The sequence below is a fragment of the Podarcis erhardii genome, assembly GCF_964252035.2.
Source record: "Podarcis erhardii genome assembly, chromosome: 5".
Taxonomy (NCBI): Eukaryota; Metazoa; Chordata; class Lepidosauria; order Squamata; family Lacertidae; genus Podarcis; species Podarcis erhardii.
Window position 1 is genome coordinate 81,024,220 of NC_138509.1, and position 18,284 is coordinate 81,042,503.

The window sequence follows — 18,284 nt, forward strand, 5'->3', positions numbered from 1 at the left end:
TTTAATAAGTGTAGTTTCAAAAAAATATCTGAACTCACCTAAACGTGGGTTTGTTTTATGCTCTTGGAACAATTGGTCAGTAATAAAATATAGGGCTAGATCCAGATATTCATGCTTTACAGTACAATTCTATACATGCCTACTCAGAAGTAAGCATGGGTTCAATGGGATTTACTCCCAGCTAAGTGCTGAAGGACAGCAGCCACATTCCCACTGAAATCAAATGGGACAAGTTTGTCATGGCTAATTTGACCCATTAATTTCAGTAGGACTAAAATACTATAACAAACTTTATCTGGATCCAGTCATTTAGTCTTTTCTTTTTTAGGGGGTTCTTTAACTGGGGAGATTTGCCTATACTGGATGGGTAGAAATGGCTTTCATATTAGGTGCAACTGTTTTTACTGCCTCTTTTCACCTATATATCTACAATTTGTTGACAGCCATTTTTGTTCAGGGCTCAGATTTTTGTTCTTTCTTTATGCTCTCAAAGTCTCAAATACCTTCATTTTAATAGTGCTGGTCTCTTCTTGTATGAGATTGTGTGTGTTAGTGCATGAGAGACAGATTTTTTTTTGGGAACTATATTTTAGTTTCTTGGTGTGGTATCAGAAATTCAGTATGGCATAAAGCTGTTTATATGTCTAAAGTGCATTATAAAGAGGTATGAATCCACTTTCAGGCATAAAAGGAATTAGATTTGCTACAGCAGCTCTGTGCTGGGATTAATAAAATGCAGAGCAAATAGCTGATGGAATGATCCGTTTGAAGTTGGTACTGGTATCTGGGGAAGCTGGTCAGAACTGCTACGTGTGTGTGTGTGTTTGCAGGATATCTGTGTGTGTTTGTGGGGGGAGAGTCAAATTTGTTCAGTATTATTTCTGGAACAGCATTTTAAAATTAGCTGAGATAAAGCCTGCACATATTTGCAGAGCCGGTTAAGCAGGGACAAATCCATCTGTAAACCTAAGTTTCCCTTCATTTCCTTCACTATATATCTCCAAATTACAGTGAATTCATTCCTGGGCTGGAAAGGTGCCAGAAGTTTCTCATCTAGCTATTTGTGGGCTGCCTCTTTCTCTCTTCCTCCCTCCCTCCCTCGCTCCCTCCCTCCTCTCACTCCCCTTTGAGGCTTTCTGATGCCTATAGAGTGAGCTCAACTCAAAGGTTTTCCAGCCTCACACTTTGCTGGTATTCTGTAACAGTCAGATCAGGCTCTGTGTAATATTAAGGAATACTGTGGCAGCATCCGATTCCTAGCATTTTCTCTCTCCTCTGCAGGTGATCCTGCAACTTCACCATGCATCTGGTAATGTATACCTTTTTACTAAATAAACCATGCAGGGGTTTCCCCCTTGATTTTTATGCATCTTTCTGAGTGAACTGAATGTGAATATGGTGTGTGTGTGTGTGTGTGTGTGTGTGTGTGTGTGTGTGTGTGTATTAAGGTATATGTGTAGTTATGTGTTGTGCTGTTTTAAAACTAAATGTATTTAAAGTGTCTGTGTAGAAGATTCTCATCCAAGTAACATTTTCTTTCGGAGCAAATCTTGTGCAAATAGAGATCAGCACAGGCAATTTAGAATGAGTAAGTTTTTCAAAGCAAACTGAAATTGAAGACTACTGTTCACACCAGTATGTCTGAGTGCTGAGATGAGATACTTGTCTGACAGCAATAGATTTAAAAGCAAGGACTGAATAAATATCTGGAGACTCAGTGAACTCTGAAATAGCAAAGATCCTGCTGCTGTGGCAGAATCTTTGTATATATATATATATATTTTAAAAAATATCTTTTGTCTTTTCGTTTTGCAACTCCTGTAGAGAGAAAAATGTGGTTGTGGTTCAGAGTAACCTCCTAGGTTCCTGAGCTTCATTATTCAGGAGGCATTATAGCTATTCTAAATACTTCACCTTGAATAATAAGTAGATCAATGTAAACCTCTGAAGCCAAGAACTGAGTTGTTTTACCATGAGTATTTCTGTGGGGGACCTACATATTTGTGTAAAAAGGCAGTTCAGTTGTGTTCAGTTGAGATCTGTCTGACATGTGGCTCTGAGCTTATTCCTAGTGTAAATTTGTAGTAATTAAAGTTAACTTATCAAAATGCTTTGGGGGAGACATCTAAAGATCAGTGTCACCATTGATGGTTCACTAGCATCTAGTGATCTAGATGTGAGATGGCATAGAAGGATCCAAAAAAAGTACCGATATCACTCCCAAGTACAGAAAGGCTCCACATTTTACTTGTTGGCTGATAGGTGTGGCATGAAATATTCACTTAGTCTGCCATCATTATACTTACCTGGGAGTAAGTGCTCTACTGACCACAGTCAGACTGACTTCTGAGTACAAAAGCCATAGGATGGCACTGTTACACTGCATAAGCTTCTGTGAACTCACTATACTGTTTCCTAAAAATCTAATTTTTAATTTGTTGTTACACTCCCTATTTAAATATCCTCATGTATTGATTAAACTTTTACAGCATTGCTCTATCTTTACAAAACCTGTGGATAGGCTACATAGCTAAGAATCCAAGCATTGCATGCTATTAGCTTAAGGGACAAATAAAGTGGAATGGTGCATTTCTGAGATGGCTAACTGGTATTCGGTTCAGATGCAACTATTTGGGCAATGGTAGGTTAACACTGGCAGGTTGACCTTTGGAAGCTGCATTCATTATTTTTTTTTTATTGCATTGAGCGTGTCCTTTGGAAAGATACCTCTGGCGTGAATTGTAAGCTAATCCACAGTATTCTGCCATGTTGGTGCATCAAAGCTGTGATATGAGTTAAATGACATCGCAGCTTTGCATTGGTATTAAATTGTGCTCCTGGATTCAGTACAGAAGTTGCTAACTTGCTCCAGGTTGAGGGTCTGAGTGCAAACACATTATTCAAGGAGGGTAGCAAAAGATGATAGGGAGCAGAGTTGCTGAAGACTAGGAGACTAGGAGAAGTGGGTGTAAGTTGGACCAATTCCACAATATCCCATGCACATCAGCATGTTGAGGCATGTCATATGGGAGTTTCCTGTGCCCCTGGTTTCATGCTTTAGTGCAAATCTGGAACTAGAAGAATCAGTACCAAGACAAAAGGTGCATCATAGATTTTTCTATTATGAATAATACAAAAGATGTGCAATAGATTTCATACCAGCAGTGCTCCATGAGAACTGCACCACAGCCCACAATTCACCACATCCACAAGCTGTGCAAGCCACCAGCAGCATGAGAAAGCATGCTCTTGATTGGACATACTCCCAAACTGCTAATCCCTTATTGCGTCCTTAGAAAACAGTCAAATAAAGCTCAAATATTTTGTGGTAGCAGCTCTTGGAAAGCCTTTTCAAGGTGGATTGTGTTGTCCCGTTGGAATACTTTTGCAGTTCCACATGGAACTGCATGCAGTTCCATTGTATGATAGTAGCATTATTCAGGTGTTCAAAAACAAGCAGCTGTAATTGTGTGAGCGATGGGAATGCGCCACACTTACCCACCTTCCCCTGCATACAAGGATGTCTATGAATTGAGGACTTGTCTAAAGCAGGACTCCACTTCATGGCAACACTTGACAGGCTGCCCAGTTTCAGATACAGCAGTACCTCGGGTTACATATGCTTCAGGTTACAGACTCCACTAACCCAGAAATAGTGCTTCAGGTTAAGAACTTTGCTTCAGGATGAGAACCGAAATCGTGCTCCGGAGACGCAGCGGCAGCAGGAGGCCCCATTAGCTAAAGTGGTGCTTCAGGTTAAGAACGGACCTCCGGAATGAATTAAGTACTTAACCCGAGGTACCACTGTATAATGTCACCATGTGGAAACCTTGTGGAGAGGGGCAGAGCAAATTCACACAACCCTCTCATGTGATTGTCACTGTATGTTTTTGAATGCTCAGATAGTGTCTGATAAGATTCGCTGTGAGACAACCCAATTTGGTAAAGATCTGTCTCTTAGGGAGTGCAGAAATCAATTCATGATGGAACAACCCCCCCCCACCGCAAAACTAATATGGTTGTGTGAATCTTGCACCAAAGGAAGTTTGTGTGTTTTGTTCAGCTCTGTTCCCTGCTGAATAACCAACCTTGGACCATAATCTTTGCAGACAGGGTTGTATTATGACTCAAATATACGGTGATATCTGTTCAGTAGAATAATCTTACACCAGTTCTTGGCATGGAATTTAAAATATTGACTAATGGGCTATGCAGAACTATTATAAATCTAAGCCTCAGCATTCTCTAACAAATTTATTGGACAATTACAGACTATTTTGTTAATTCACACAAATGAAAATGTGCATTAGTGATGATTAATTTACCAAAAGGTGGTTAGACTTTGATTCACTCAATTGTCCAGCCAAAGCCTCGGTATCCATTTGCTAATGGTTGCCTATATATTACAAATGTCAGCACACACAAAGTGCCAACCTTGGAACTTTAATTACATATTGAATACATAATTTATTTGAAAGGCAGCTTAGTGGCATAAAACACCGTAATTGTGCTCTACTTGTTCACAAATTAAGCCATTTTATAGATCAGAAGCTTCTGTCATTGCCTGCTTTGGGTTTTCTGCTCTTCTATAGGTTTGACTTACAGCCTAAAGAACCACAATGTTTCATGCGCACCTGCGGGTGACTCTCCCATAACTTTTTTGTATATGGCAATTCTCATTTACGTGAAAAATGTGGATATAATGTAATGTAATGTAAACTGACTATGCACATATATGTTTTGGCTCTGCCATACATGTTGTGAAGTCATACGTGCTGTGAAATCATTGCAATAATTTCCAGTGAGTATGTTAAATTGGCTGCTATATAACCTCAGGAAAGTTCTTTATAGTGGTGCAAATATCTGCTCAATCATGAACACCACTGGATTGTCAATTATTATCTCTGTCTAGTCTACCTCTCAGTGTTGTTGTAGGATAAAATGGGCTACTCCCCCCCATATATGCTGCTTGGGGGTCCTTACAGGAAGGGTGGGATAAATATGTGACAATTGTGTACACTGTGTACACAATTGTGTACACTGGACTGTGCTTATGCTGGTGAAGCCCTTGTTATCAGATGGCATAGAATGTTCACAATTATTCCAAGTCCTCAGACAGCAAAGCTCTCAGGACATGTTCAGCCCAGCTGTTGACTGTGGGAGAAGGATAAATTTCCAATTTGGCCAGGATTAAAACATCACACATACCGTATTTTTCTGTCTATAAGACGCCCCCTATTTTGGGGGCCTCAAAATTTAGAAAATACGGGGGATTGAGTTTTGGAAGAGGATTATTTGGGGGGCAATTCTGGAAATCATTCACCCACCAGAACGCAGCACACAACCACTTGCGTCGCTTCCAATCTCGGGCTCATGTTTCGTTCCGGTGGGTGAGCGATTTTCAGCACACACCCCCCCCCCACAATAATCAAGCGGCAAAACGGCACTTAAAAACTCATGCTCGTGCCAAAAAAACACATTTGCCTGCTCCCCCTCAGCACTACCCGTGTATAAGACAAACCTAAATTTTCAACCTCTTTTTGGTCAAAAAGGCTCATCTTATACACGAAAAAATACGGTATTCTGTGGGGGAGTCTGAGGACTGGGGTTTACTGGCGGTCCAGAAACAAAGTGGCTGAAGGAAGGATGCAGAGTAAGTAATGGACCTATGTACAGGCACCTGAGGGAAGAGGGGGATGTTGAAATAAATGGACAGAGAGGTTTTAAAAAATGGTCTGAGGCAAGCAGAGGGAAACAGGGAACAGTTTCATATATTGTTCTGTATTAACCAGCTTCTTCTATGGGCTGCTGGCTTCCAGAGTATATAAAACAGGATGATAATGACATCACACAAAGCAAACATAGTGATAGATATAATAAGGAAATATAATGTACCAAAGGAGCACACAGTGGACTTTGAATTTCAGTAACTAGCTCAACAAGTAAGGTGAAAATTTCTATAGATAGCTTGTCTGGCATACAAAAGCTCCCATTTATAATGCTGTGCCTTTATTTTAGGGTGGTACAAAACCCCTCTACACACACAGTGCCTGCAGCTTGTTTTCCGTAAATATTAAAATGAGTAGAAGGAAATTGTGAATGAGTCCCGCTAATTGGATGAGGTCTTGGGAAGAGGATGAGTTTGAAGGTGCTTGTTGCATTTTAAATAGGTAATAACTGGGAGGTCATGAGCAACTGATTTTAGTTTGCACTAGTTTCCATGGGTAACTGCAGGGTTAAACAGAGAAAAAAGTGGGCCAGTATGATATGTTTGGCAGTTCCAAATTTGGAAATCATGCTATGAAATCAGCTGCACCTGGAAGAAAACACATATTTCTGATCTATGATAATGAAGCTTTTTACTTTTTGTAGGGATGGGGTTGAGACTTTCAGTTTGCCTTTAAAAGTGAATCTACCAAATCCACACTTTTCAAAACAGTGCACAAACTGAAACAAAGACCTTCTTCAAAATTCACACTCTTCTGAATTTTGCAATGCAAAATTGATCATCCACAAGATGACCCTAAATAATAACAATAATGCTTGCCATGTGGGCAAACGCTACCTTCCACTCTTAAGTCTGGGTGAACCAGCCCTTAATGCAGTGCAGTGTGTATGTGTGTGTATAATCTTCACGTGTAAGGTGTCTAAAGAAGCATTGAATGCACGCACCGCTGCAATGCAACTAAGATGTACAAAAATGCATATAACCATGGTAAAGTTTGCTTTCAAAAGTGCATATATTAGTGAAAATGACATTTAAAAATACATTAACTGGGGGAACTTGCCTTGCAAAAATATGTATGTTGGGCAAACTTGCATATAGAAATGTGTATATCAGGATAAATTTGCACTAAAATGCTGATGAATTTTCATTTTTTTAAATAATAAACTGATATTGAAATAAGGACAACTGTAGACTAAAAAATGGGAAATGGTGAAAAACTGGAAATGACGTATTTGTCCTACTCTAGAAAAATGCTGTTGAAACTAATCTGGCTTCTCCAAAATAAATGTTTTGATGATTCCAGTTTTTAAAAAATAATTTAAGCCAAAAATGTTTTCGATTTTCACAAGTACAAAATTGGTTTCAGTGGCATGGGAAGTGTTTGTATGTGAGTGCTGCGTAGAATCGCAGAACTATAGAGGTGGAAGGGGCTACAAGGGTCATTTAGTCCAAACCCTTCAATGCAGGAATCTTTTTGGGCAATTTGGGGCTCGAATCCACAACCCTGAGATTAAGACTCCCATGCACTACCAACTGAGCTACCTTGTTTCATTCAATCGCCCTGGTTCAAAGTGGTTCTTAACTCTCTGTTAATCAGGGTTCTCATTTGTGAATATGCTTCTAAGGCTGTGTACACACAACATTATATTCTACATTCAGTGTGCACTGAGATCTTGGTGTGTGTGTTTTTTTAAAGTGCTTCTGAAACCTGCCTTACTCCTGAAAAAGCAGGTAATGGTAGCAGCCAGGAGTGCTGCACTTGTGCAGTTTCTACCCTTGCATAGAACAGGACATCTTACCATGATAAGCCATATAACCTTGAGGGTTGGCTACTATAATCTATTCAGCGCTGGGCCACCTTGAAGATGACTCAAAAGCTGCAGTGGCTGCACAATACTGCTTAATCAATTCAAAACAGATTAGCATGACTATAAGCCATGAGAGTTTTTTGTCGTGACAACCAGAAGTGCAGCCTTCATTTCTAATGACAATACATTTTCAAACCAGAAACCGAATAGCCACAGGGGATTTGCTATCACCTTAGTGTGAATCTATGCTATAGCATCTGTTTGACCACTGTTGGTAGACAAAAAGTTGGTTCAGTTGCTGTCCTAGCCTTATTCTGGTCACAGTGTCCCATTCACCCCTTCCATGTGCAGTCCTGTCTAGGTTATCATTCCTGTTAACTGGTACGGGTCTTTCATTAACCCTTCTACAAATTTCCCCCCTTCATTTTATCTGTCTCGGTCCATGCATCCAGGCTGTCATTATTTTGTGGAAGGGATTCAAGTGGATGCCAGAATTTTAGGTTTGTGCATGTAAAGTGGAGTAAAGGGTTCTGCCGCCCTAATGCAACAAACCCACTTTTTAAAAAACATGGGCCTTCTTTCAGCTTGGAAAGGGACAGGGAAGTGCCTTGAAACATGTGAGGTGAAGAAATGACTTGTGAGAAGATATTTAAAAAACCTTGCAAGCAAATCAAGGTGAATGGAGGATGAAGGCTCATTGTTGTACGACCATCCACAAATGATCAACAAAAATGGGATATAGTCTAACCCAGGGGTCAGCAAACTTTTTCAGCAGGGGGACAGTCTACTGTCCCTCAGACCTTGTGGGGGGCTGGGCTATATTTTTTTGGGGGGAAGAACGAATTCCTATGCCCCACAAATAACCCACAGATACATTTTAAATAAAAGGACACATTCTATTCATGTAAAAACACGCTGATTCCTGGACCGCCCGCCAGATTTAGAAGGTGATTGGGCCGGATCCAGCCCCCGGACCTAAGTTTGCCTACCATGGTCTAACTACTGCATATGACTTGTACAAGCAAATCAGGATTAATGCTGAATAAACAGGTAATCTGGAGGAGCCATGGGGTGGGTGTGAATATCACCACCAGTCTTTAAAAATGAGAATCACAGCTCCTGCAAGAATGAAGGGGTTACTCAACAGCACCACTTCCACCTTGTCTGGTCCATCTAGTCTAGCATCCTGTTCTCACAGTGGCCTGTGGGAGCAGAACATGAGCAGAAGAGCACTCTGCCCTCCCATGGTTTCCAGCAACTGGTTTTCAGATGCATTTCTGCCTCCCAAGTGCCTCCAAAATTTAGTTTCTTTTTGAGCTCCAAATGATCTCTTCTACTTGCTTCGTTTAGCTGTTAAAAATCAGACTTCGTGGAACACTGCTGGTTTGTGGACAATCATCGGTCAATTCCAGTAGTTCCGAGACAAATAATAATAATCAAGCCATTGGAACTTGAATCAGCCTGGACACCAGTGGTGGCTTGTGAGGGCAGCAGTGGCAGTGGTGTCCTCCTGGTACTGGCACGTTGCTCATTGAGATGGAGATGTGATGGGTACCTGCAGAGCTGCTACCAACCTGGAGCTTCTTGGCCTCGTTGCTGCCTCGCCCTTCCCTGTCCTGTCAAGCACAGTCTGCTGCTGGGAGGACACCACTCCCCCCCCCCCCCCCATGAGCACCCCAGCTTAGCACCCCAAGCACCATACTGAACTAAAGGTCCATATGTAGGGCGATGCCTTATCTAACTCATATCTGGTTTCTCTGAGGGGTAGTGGCTCTCCAAAGTCCCAGTCAGATTATCTGCCCAAGCCTAATGCTGGAGATGCCGGAGAATGAACCTGTGGACTCTTCTGCTTGCAAAACATGTTCTGTACCTCTGAATGAGTCTTTCCTATCTGTTCAGAATTCAACCCTCTCTAGGAGGGAGGGTGCCATTTGAAATAGGCAAGACCTTTGGGTTTGGTCCCTTGCTCGCATGGTTGCATCATTTATACACAGAACTCAGCTACGTGGGATGTAATCACAGACATTCAGCTCCCATGCGTGAAGGGTAGCTTGGTCACTAAGGAGTCCAGCTGCTGCAGAACAGCCGCCTAAAACATTTTCTCTGCGACGATGCTGTCTGTATAGTACCTGGTGCATGTCTGTGACAGCTGAGTCTTCAACACCCTTTATCACCAGAGGCTTTGTTTCCATGCCAAATCCAAAACACTCCATCCAACGTGTGTCTTGCCAAACACATTTGGCTAGTTATTAATCTGGAACAGACCATATCAAGTTCAAATAGACTTCAGCTGGTTTCAAACAGCATGGAGAAAATAATGACATCTTGAACTTTACATTATGTACGCGTCTGTGAGCTTCCCGTCAGGTGTTTTAAAGTACCTGTCTCCATTTTTATGCAGTCTTCTGCTCTCCTGCTCATATCATGCTGCCCAAAGGTCATTTCTATCTACTCTTTTGTCTTTCAAAATCAAACTCTAGTATTTACATGCTAAGCTCTCTTTTTTTAAGCTGTTGTTTTTCCCTTAAAACATTTTTAGCCTTACTGAATTAGCACAGATGCTCCAGCTTCTCCCATGTGTATACCTTGCAAATACCAGGTTTGTTTGGCAAGCTTTTGTGCTGTCAGGTTTCCTGTTCTATAATATGATTTCCTTTTACAGGCACTTTAGGTTAAAATACCCCACCAAAAAAATTCTACATGATTCCTGCTGTTGGGCTTATTAGGAGTTTGGCTACCTTACCACAATGAAAAATTGATTTTTCTCATTGAGTCTGCTCATAAGACTGAGTTCCATGTGGTTGCTTCAGAATATGAGCTGAACAAGCATATCTCAATTTTGGCATGCACATGGTATAGAAATAATAATAATGATGATGGTGATGATGGATGATGGATGATGATGACACCTGCACTGTAGACCTAAGCTGGTTTAACAAGGAACCTTGAGGGTTGTAATAAAAAATCCCTGGATTCTTTAGGGAAACCACAATGATTTAAATTCTGTAGTGTAGAAATTCCCAAAGTTAGATTGAATGGGGAAAGTGGCTATATGAAACCAGCCCAGGCAGCTCATTCTCCCACACTTGGCCAATGTGTATCTTTTGCTTGTTTTGTTAACAAAACAAAACAAAAAAATACACTACAGGTCGCTTTTAAAGGCACTCTTGAAAAGTTTCATCTAAGCTCTAACTTATTCATGGACCATGTTCTCAAATGCCTTGTGTGCATCCTGGCTGCTGCATCCTAAGCCTGAATTTATAACTGTCAAGAATGTTCCTCCAGCTTTATAATGTTTAAAAGATGAACACCCAGAACACTCTGCTAAGTTTGAGCTCAGGAGATTTTCCATATTTTTATTTATTTATTTCACACAACAAGGCAACCTGCAACGACTCCCAACTGAACCCAAACAAGCATTAGAATAGATAAATTACATATAACCACCAACTCCAAAAATTGCATTACAAATTCCCAATGGTTGCATCTTTCCTAATATTTTCCCTCCGCTATTATTTTATTTATATGTCTTTATTGCCCTGGAGCTTCAGACTGAATTTAATCCCAGTTTATTTATTTTATTTATTTAAAAGCACGTCTAAACTACTTAATATTTAAAATCTCTAAGCAGTGTACAAAAACAAACAAACCTACAAATAATAAAACCATATCAGAAAAACAAAGGGGAAAAAAAACTAGAAATCTAGTAATACTAGGGTCCAATCTTATGGACCTGGGCAGAACAATAGGCTTTTCAAGATGTCTGAAGCAAATAATGGGTGATGGCTCATGTATGGCAAAATGAAGGGGATTTCAGAGCATAGAGGCAATAGCAGAAAGTGTTCATTTTTGGGTTATTGCCTTCTGGTATTCTGTAGAGTACTGTGGCATGAGTAAAATTTCCCCAAAAGACCTAAGTCAAACAGAGCCAATGTGGTGTCTTCCTGATGTTGTTGAACTACAGCTCCCATCAGCCCAAGCCAGCATGGCCAACGGCCAAGGATGATGGGAACTGTAGTCAAACAATATATGTATGGCACCACATTGGATATACTATAAACTAAACTTTAAACTAAGTTTAAATAGTGCCACTAACCATAATGCACAGCAATGGTACACAGCCTCCTAGTATTCCTGTACTTACGTAAAAGCCCAGCCAAGAGAAGTCTTCAGAAAATTGACCATTGGAGTGATGTTTGGTAGAACAAACATCCCCCCACCCCTCAAAAGTAAGGTAAGAGCAACAAAGCCCCTACAATCTGATAAGTATCTCACCAAAATTTTCCACCCCATTTGATATTTTTGAATGCGGTATCTTTTACCATGAATTGACAAAGAATGGTTATTGAGTGAGAATGGAATAAATTTAAAGTGACTTTTCTTAATAGGAATCTGTAAAGTTTCACTGTTTGGGGATGTGTCTGTGGTATCCCTGAGATTCAGTGCGTAAAAGTGCTGTAGTGTAGCTGCCACTACCTTGAAAACATTTTGTTACCGTCCTTTGCTTAAATTGTCAGAAGCAGATTTCAGGACCACCATTTAATTTATTTGTTTGTTTGTTTTCCATTGAAACAGATTAACAAATGCAAAGGCTGCTTACCCAGTGCTTGGGTGGGCGATGGTTGCAAAGCGGCGCGGCGGCTCCCCTGTCCTCCCAGAGCCACACCATTTTGTTTGTGGCCGTTGGCCCCTTCTCCTGGCTGTTGCAGAGCATCCTGGGTTCCCACCAAACCCAGTCTTGAATTCTGGCCTATTCACAGTGGCCTGAGGGTGGGGTGGGGCCAGGGAGCAGATCATGCATCAGCAGTCTTTGGTCTGTGAGCCAGCGACAATTCCTCAACTGTGGATTGGGTCAAAAGAAGGGTGTTCAGATAAGAGGATGATTAACCATTTCCATTCTGGTTGTTCACATACACCAATCAGGTGAAAAACAATCTTGCTTGGGAGGGAGCAGAAGGACAACCAGTCAAACTGTGACTCCTCCACTCTGAGTGTGGAGCCAGTGTGGTGTAGTGGTTAAGAGCGGTAGTCACGTAATCTGGGGAACCGGGTTCGCGTCTCCGCTCCTCCACCTGCAGCTGCTGGGTGACCTTGGACCAGTCACACTTCTCTGAAGTCTCTCAGCCCCACTTACCTCACAGAGTGTGTGTTGTGGGGGAGGAAGGGAAAGGAGAATGTTAGCCGCTTTGAGACTCCTTAAAGGGAGTGAAAGGCGGGATATCAAATCCAAACTATTTTTCTTCTCTTCTGAGTAATATCCTGTCTAAAGGGTTTTTGGTGTGTGTATATGTGACCCACAGAATTTGTGTCATGTAATTTGACTCACAGGGAATGGATTATTTTGACACTTATGGGAGCCAGATGTATTTTTCTCCCCTTCACTTGGCAATTTCCAAAGGCACAGGTGCGTATCAGAATGCAACCGCCTTGCTTCCTGAGTGTTTCTACATCTCTTGATTGCAATCCATGCTTGTATTATGAACTCTGTGGTTAAAAGTTGAAAGTGCTAGAGGCAAAGGTTGTAAGCGATGAAAACTGTTCAAGTGATCACTGTCAGCCACAAGAGCAAGGCATTATGTTAGTTAGGTTTAAATTAGCAGGAAGTAGAACCATTCTGAACAGGGCAAATCTTAAAATTACTTTAGCCCTACTGAAGCCAAGTGCAGCATTATCCTAGAAGCTGGTTGTAGTAGGGCACTGGTGAGGAAACTTTGGCCTCCCAGATGTTGCCATGCTTGCCAGAACTGACGGGAGTTACAGTTCAGCAACAACTAGAGGGGCTACAATTTCCCTCCCCTGCTCTAGGGTTAGGCACAGTCTAGTGAAACCACTGTTGAATCAAATGTGATGGCAAAGCCCATCCAATTTCAACCAAGCTGTGTGTAATAGGTTGCTTATAGTTTGCTTATAAAGAAATATCCATGTGTATTCAACATACATTTTACTGGATTCCCATCTAAAGGATTTTCTGGTGTATGAACCTACCCAGTGCTGGGGATCCTGTGGGAAGAGATGTCAGCTTTAGTTTCTATTGATTTATCATTTTCCCAATCAGTTTGGTTTGCTCCATTTGTGATTTTTATTTTTATTTTTTGAAAAGGTTCACATGGAAATTTATATGCCAGGGATAATTGGAGTTGAATGATCAGAGCTCTAATTTGCTGCCTCTCATTTCAGGGAAACTGTTTGCCAACAATGATTTGCACTGAAGCAAAGTAACATTTGCACATATATATATTGGTGAAAATTTGGTAGTTTTATCCTGCAGAAATCTGGTCACTAAAGGAGCACATTTTGACATTATCAGTAGAAGTGCACTCAGAGCCTGAGCAACTTGCTGAAGTTAATTGCCTGAAATTCACACAATTTAGTTACCGTTTAACAATATGCAGCCAATAACAATGTAATGGTGCATTCCTAATTTGTGGTTATTCAAAGCCAGAAGAATAGAAGCAGTGAGAAAATACATGCCACAGATTTGGAAAGGCACAAAAAGTCCAAGAGGGTGCAAGCATGGCTGTTGAGTTAGAGTTAAGGAAGATCCAAAGGCCAAGATGGCTTCTTTAAAGAAATGGAAGTCAGGTCCAAATGTGGAAAATAAAAGCATCCTCAACTCTGACCAAGCAACTATAAGCAGGCAAGGAGGCAAGTGGAAGATAGATTTTTGAACTGCTAATAACAAAAAAAATATTTAAACAACGTTTCTTTAAATACATTAGAAGTAGAAAACCACCTAGTTGGCATGTTAGATAATGGCAGAGGTGTAAAAGGATTAATAAAGTTGAAGACTGCAGAAAAGTTCAATGATTTCATTGGGGAGAATATTGTAGAAATACCCATACTTGGGCTACTTTCTCAGGAGGGACATTTGTTTATTCCAAATCAGGTTTCAGTGGATTCAAAAGCAGAACTTTGCACTGGACCTCCTAGGGAGGAGGCATGCATAAAAGGACCTCCAGTGATGATCTTGGGGTCTGGGCAAGTTCTTACGGGGAAAGTCCTGAGGTACAGAGGTCCTGAGTTGCATAAAGCTTTAAAGGTCAAAACCAGTGCTTTGAATTGGGCCCAGGTACAAATTGGCAGCCGGTGCAGTCAGGCCAGAACCAGTGTTATAGCTTCTGGTTCCAGTTAACCATCGAGCTTTGGGCTTTGAACTTTCCTGTGTCAACACGTAGGGAGGAATCATTACAAAGAGGGATACACAACACGTGTGTGTATGTGTGCTTTGATGAATAAACTCATTGATGTAATGCAGTTTCCTGCACATTTTCAGCCAGCTGTTCTTTTGTTCCCTAGTCTTAATACTATTTTTTAAAGAATAAAATAAGATCAGAGGTTAATTTTGTGATTCCTGGAGGGCATTTTTCTTTCAGAAAGTTTTACAGAAGCCTTCTAGAATATATTATGCAGGTGATTCCATGAATCCATAATATGAGAGCAATTAACTGAGCCTATCTTGAATATGTTCTGCTCCATATTAATTGAGCAATAGATTGTATTTGTGTGGTGGAAAGAAGCTATGTAACAATAAAATTAAAATTAAAGGTGGTTTTTTTGTTTTTTTTAAATCTCCTTCTTGACAAACATATATTAAGAGCCTGAGACTTAATTCCAGTTGATCCTCTCTCATGATTTGTGAAAGACACACCTGATTTTCCAAAAAGGTTACTGGAGATTTAGCATACTTCAAAAATAAAAATAAAATCTAATTTGAGTAGCAAGCTGACTTTTTACACTCACACACTTGGTAATTTACATTAAATGTACTTGACAGTTGATATGCTACTGCAACAGTAGGAGGCAACCAAGAATACTTGATAGGAAGACTTAAAAGGAACTGAACAGATTCTGTTAAACTGTTAAAAGGAATTTAAAACAGGATTTGCTCCAGGTTCAAGGGAGTGTGTGGTGGTAAAGTCCCCTCTGGTGGGCTCTCTTGTCTACAGGAATCCAGTTGGCTTACCTGGTAGGAGCATCAGCAACCAGTGACAACAGCAACAGGTTTCCCAGTCAGTCTCAGGTGGCTGCCACTTTAATTTCTGATCATAACCCAACATAGTGTCACTCCAGGGCACTGTGGGAAATTAGAGTGGTGGTCAGGAGACTTGATTTAATAAGGGCTCAGGAAAGGCCATGCCAGGACTTTGGGTCTCTGGTAACTTTCCAAGGGTGCTGTATGCAGCCATTTTGTCTGCTTCTTTAAATAACATCTCCCCAAATATATTTCATACATATATAATGTTTCATAGTGACTGTAACTCATGCAGGCATGGCCAACTTGTCATTTGCCAAGCTAAGCGCTGCCCTAAACTGGACAACAATTTCCTCATTCTTGAAGCCCCAGGCAGCAAAAATAATGCAATATCCTTCTAGGGTTTTGCATTTGGCTTGGTCACAAAGTTGTCCTGGCTTGCAGTAATATTTATATCTAGCTTCTGTCATGTCATTTGCAACCGGGTGTTATTAGTGATGTCCAGCCTTCAATGAACCACTAAATCGAACATAACCTTGAATCACTAAGAATTGCTGCAAATTCAACCTTGTGTACACCTAGGCATATAAATTAGCATATGCAAATTAAATGCAAACTGGTGTCCTCTTTGATGCATTTCCGCTTTTTGTGGGTGTGTGAGTGGGTGTGTGAGTGGCCACTTTAATTCCAGAGGGTACCTAGATGATTAGAACAACTTTTGGGGGGCAGTGTAAAGGTTTGATGTCAGGAAGGAGGCAGGCTAAGCTCTGTTACCTGGGAAGAACTCCACTTTTGGATCTCTGGACGCTGCCCAAAGACTTTGGAAAAGCCTCTAAGGTTCCCTTAAAAGTGGCAAGATAATATTTCAAGGCTTTGTTAATTAAAACAAATGCACTTTACGCTCATATATTATTTCAATATAAACTTGTCCAGATACTATTATTATTCTAGTAGATGATTTATTTTTCTGGCGTGTATAGTCTCTGGGGTAACAGCTACCTATGTATTTATAACACGTTAACAATGAATCTTGAATACTTCCTTATTTGGAGCCTTTAACATGTAAGTATCACTCCCCTCCTCCCCATACATGCTTTCTGGGGACTCATCTGTAAACATGGTCACAGAAATTGGGCTGTGCTTCAAATTGGGGCTGCATAAATACTAATAAGGGATAAAACAGTCAATCTTTCTGGTCTTTGGGCATTTAGCACACTTATGTCAGATATGCCTAAATGCTCAAGAAATGTCGTGTATGTAGAACATGATTCATCTGCCATTTACTGACTTCCCCTGAAATAAAGTTATGATCATAATGGAGTTCACACTTGATTCTCTTAAAACCTTATCTTACAGAACCCAAGTCAATGTTGTAACTCACTTGGCAATGTTTTTTTCTTGGAGGCTATTAAATATATATAGAACCAGTCATAGCAGGGATTTTTGCTATGTAATTTTTCATAGAATAAAAATATCCTATGGTGATAGTTATTGATCAAAAGATTTCTCTCTAAATGGAAAACTTCTATCATGCTCCACAATCTTAGGCTGCTGATACTGATACATTTAACCCTTTGCACAGAGGTTACTATAGAAGGCATCTTCATAGTAAGTATGCAGTAACCATGCCCAGAATTTCAAGTAGATCATGTGTGTGTGTTAAATTATATATATTGGGGTATAACACATATGGCTGTAACAGATAAGTGGTAAATATAAAAACCACCGGATTCCAAATGTCTTTTTGGAAATCCAGGTTTTCTTTTGCCCAAAGGTGCTCAGGGCTGGGACCAGTTGGGTCTCCCTGTGGAGAGCATTCCATAAAGTTGGCACCACTACTGAGAAGGCCCTGCTCCTATTAGACATCCCGTCAGAAGGGTTATACGGACCAGAAGCTCAAGGTGTGCATAGGAAAGCACATCTAGGAGTAGGCTGTCCTAAGCATACCCAGGTCCCAATCCATTTAGGACTTTAAATAGAAGAACTAGTATATTTAAATTGAGCCCGGAGATGGAAAATCAACAGAGGTAGATTGAAAAATGCTGAAATAATATGCTCGAGTGATGGCAATCTGGTGGCGGTGTTACTAGCTGAAGTTTATGGACTTTTTAAAAGGCAGGCTCAGATTCCTCCTGGGCCACATCAATAACTGTTGCCTTCTGATCCATCTGTGGATAAAAGGCTTTGCCCTAACTCCTCTGTTTCTTTAAACCATCTCATTGTTTTGGGCAACTGAGTTTCCATGACCTTTAGTGGGATGGGAAGATAAAAGCAGAGACATTCAACACTGTGTTCATTGCAGTCCTTAATGTTGGCACACTGCAATCAGAGCTGCTATATAATATGTTTGGTGCATGTGTGTAAATGTGTGTAAATGTATTGTTGAATGCCTGGAGGATCTTATCTTGGGAGAATGGGCAGGAGGAAGTGATCACAGAATTAATTTGTTTCAGGATTCATTTTTTTAAAAAAAGCATTAGCCAAAGGAACAATAATGTCCATGTATGAAATTTGTATGTACTAACTATAAGAGGAATCTGTGTATCTGAAGAAGTGTGCATGCACATGAAAGCTCATACCAAGAACTAACTTAGTTGGTCTTTAAGGTGCTACTGGAAGGAATTTTTTTATTTTGTTTTGACTATGGCAGACCAACACGGCTACCTATCTGTATAAGAGGAATGTTTTATTTACTGTACTATAAGAAGTGAATATTGATTCACATGGCTTCTGTTTTGTTTTCCACTCATGTTCTGCAAAACATCTCCAAAAGGAG

General features: G+C 40.5%; 1 protein-coding gene across 2 annotated transcripts in view; it reads left to right on the forward strand.

Annotated features, from left to right (window-relative positions):
- The first annotated feature begins 1,177 nt into the window (after positions 1-1,177).
- LOC309342169 (schwannomin-interacting protein 1) overlaps positions 1,178-18,284 on the forward strand; it is a 372,887-nt gene continuing 355,780 nt past the window's right edge. The window contains exon 1 of one of the 2 annotated variants that reach the window (XM_081862495.1): positions 1,178-1,309. In XM_081862495.1, coding sequence (XP_081718621.1) covers positions 1,301-1,309 — 9 coding nt within the window. In that variant the 5' untranslated portion in view covers positions 1,178-1,300. The remainder of the gene's footprint in view (positions 1,310-18,284) is intronic. The other variant, XM_081862498.1, reaches the window with a different exon arrangement.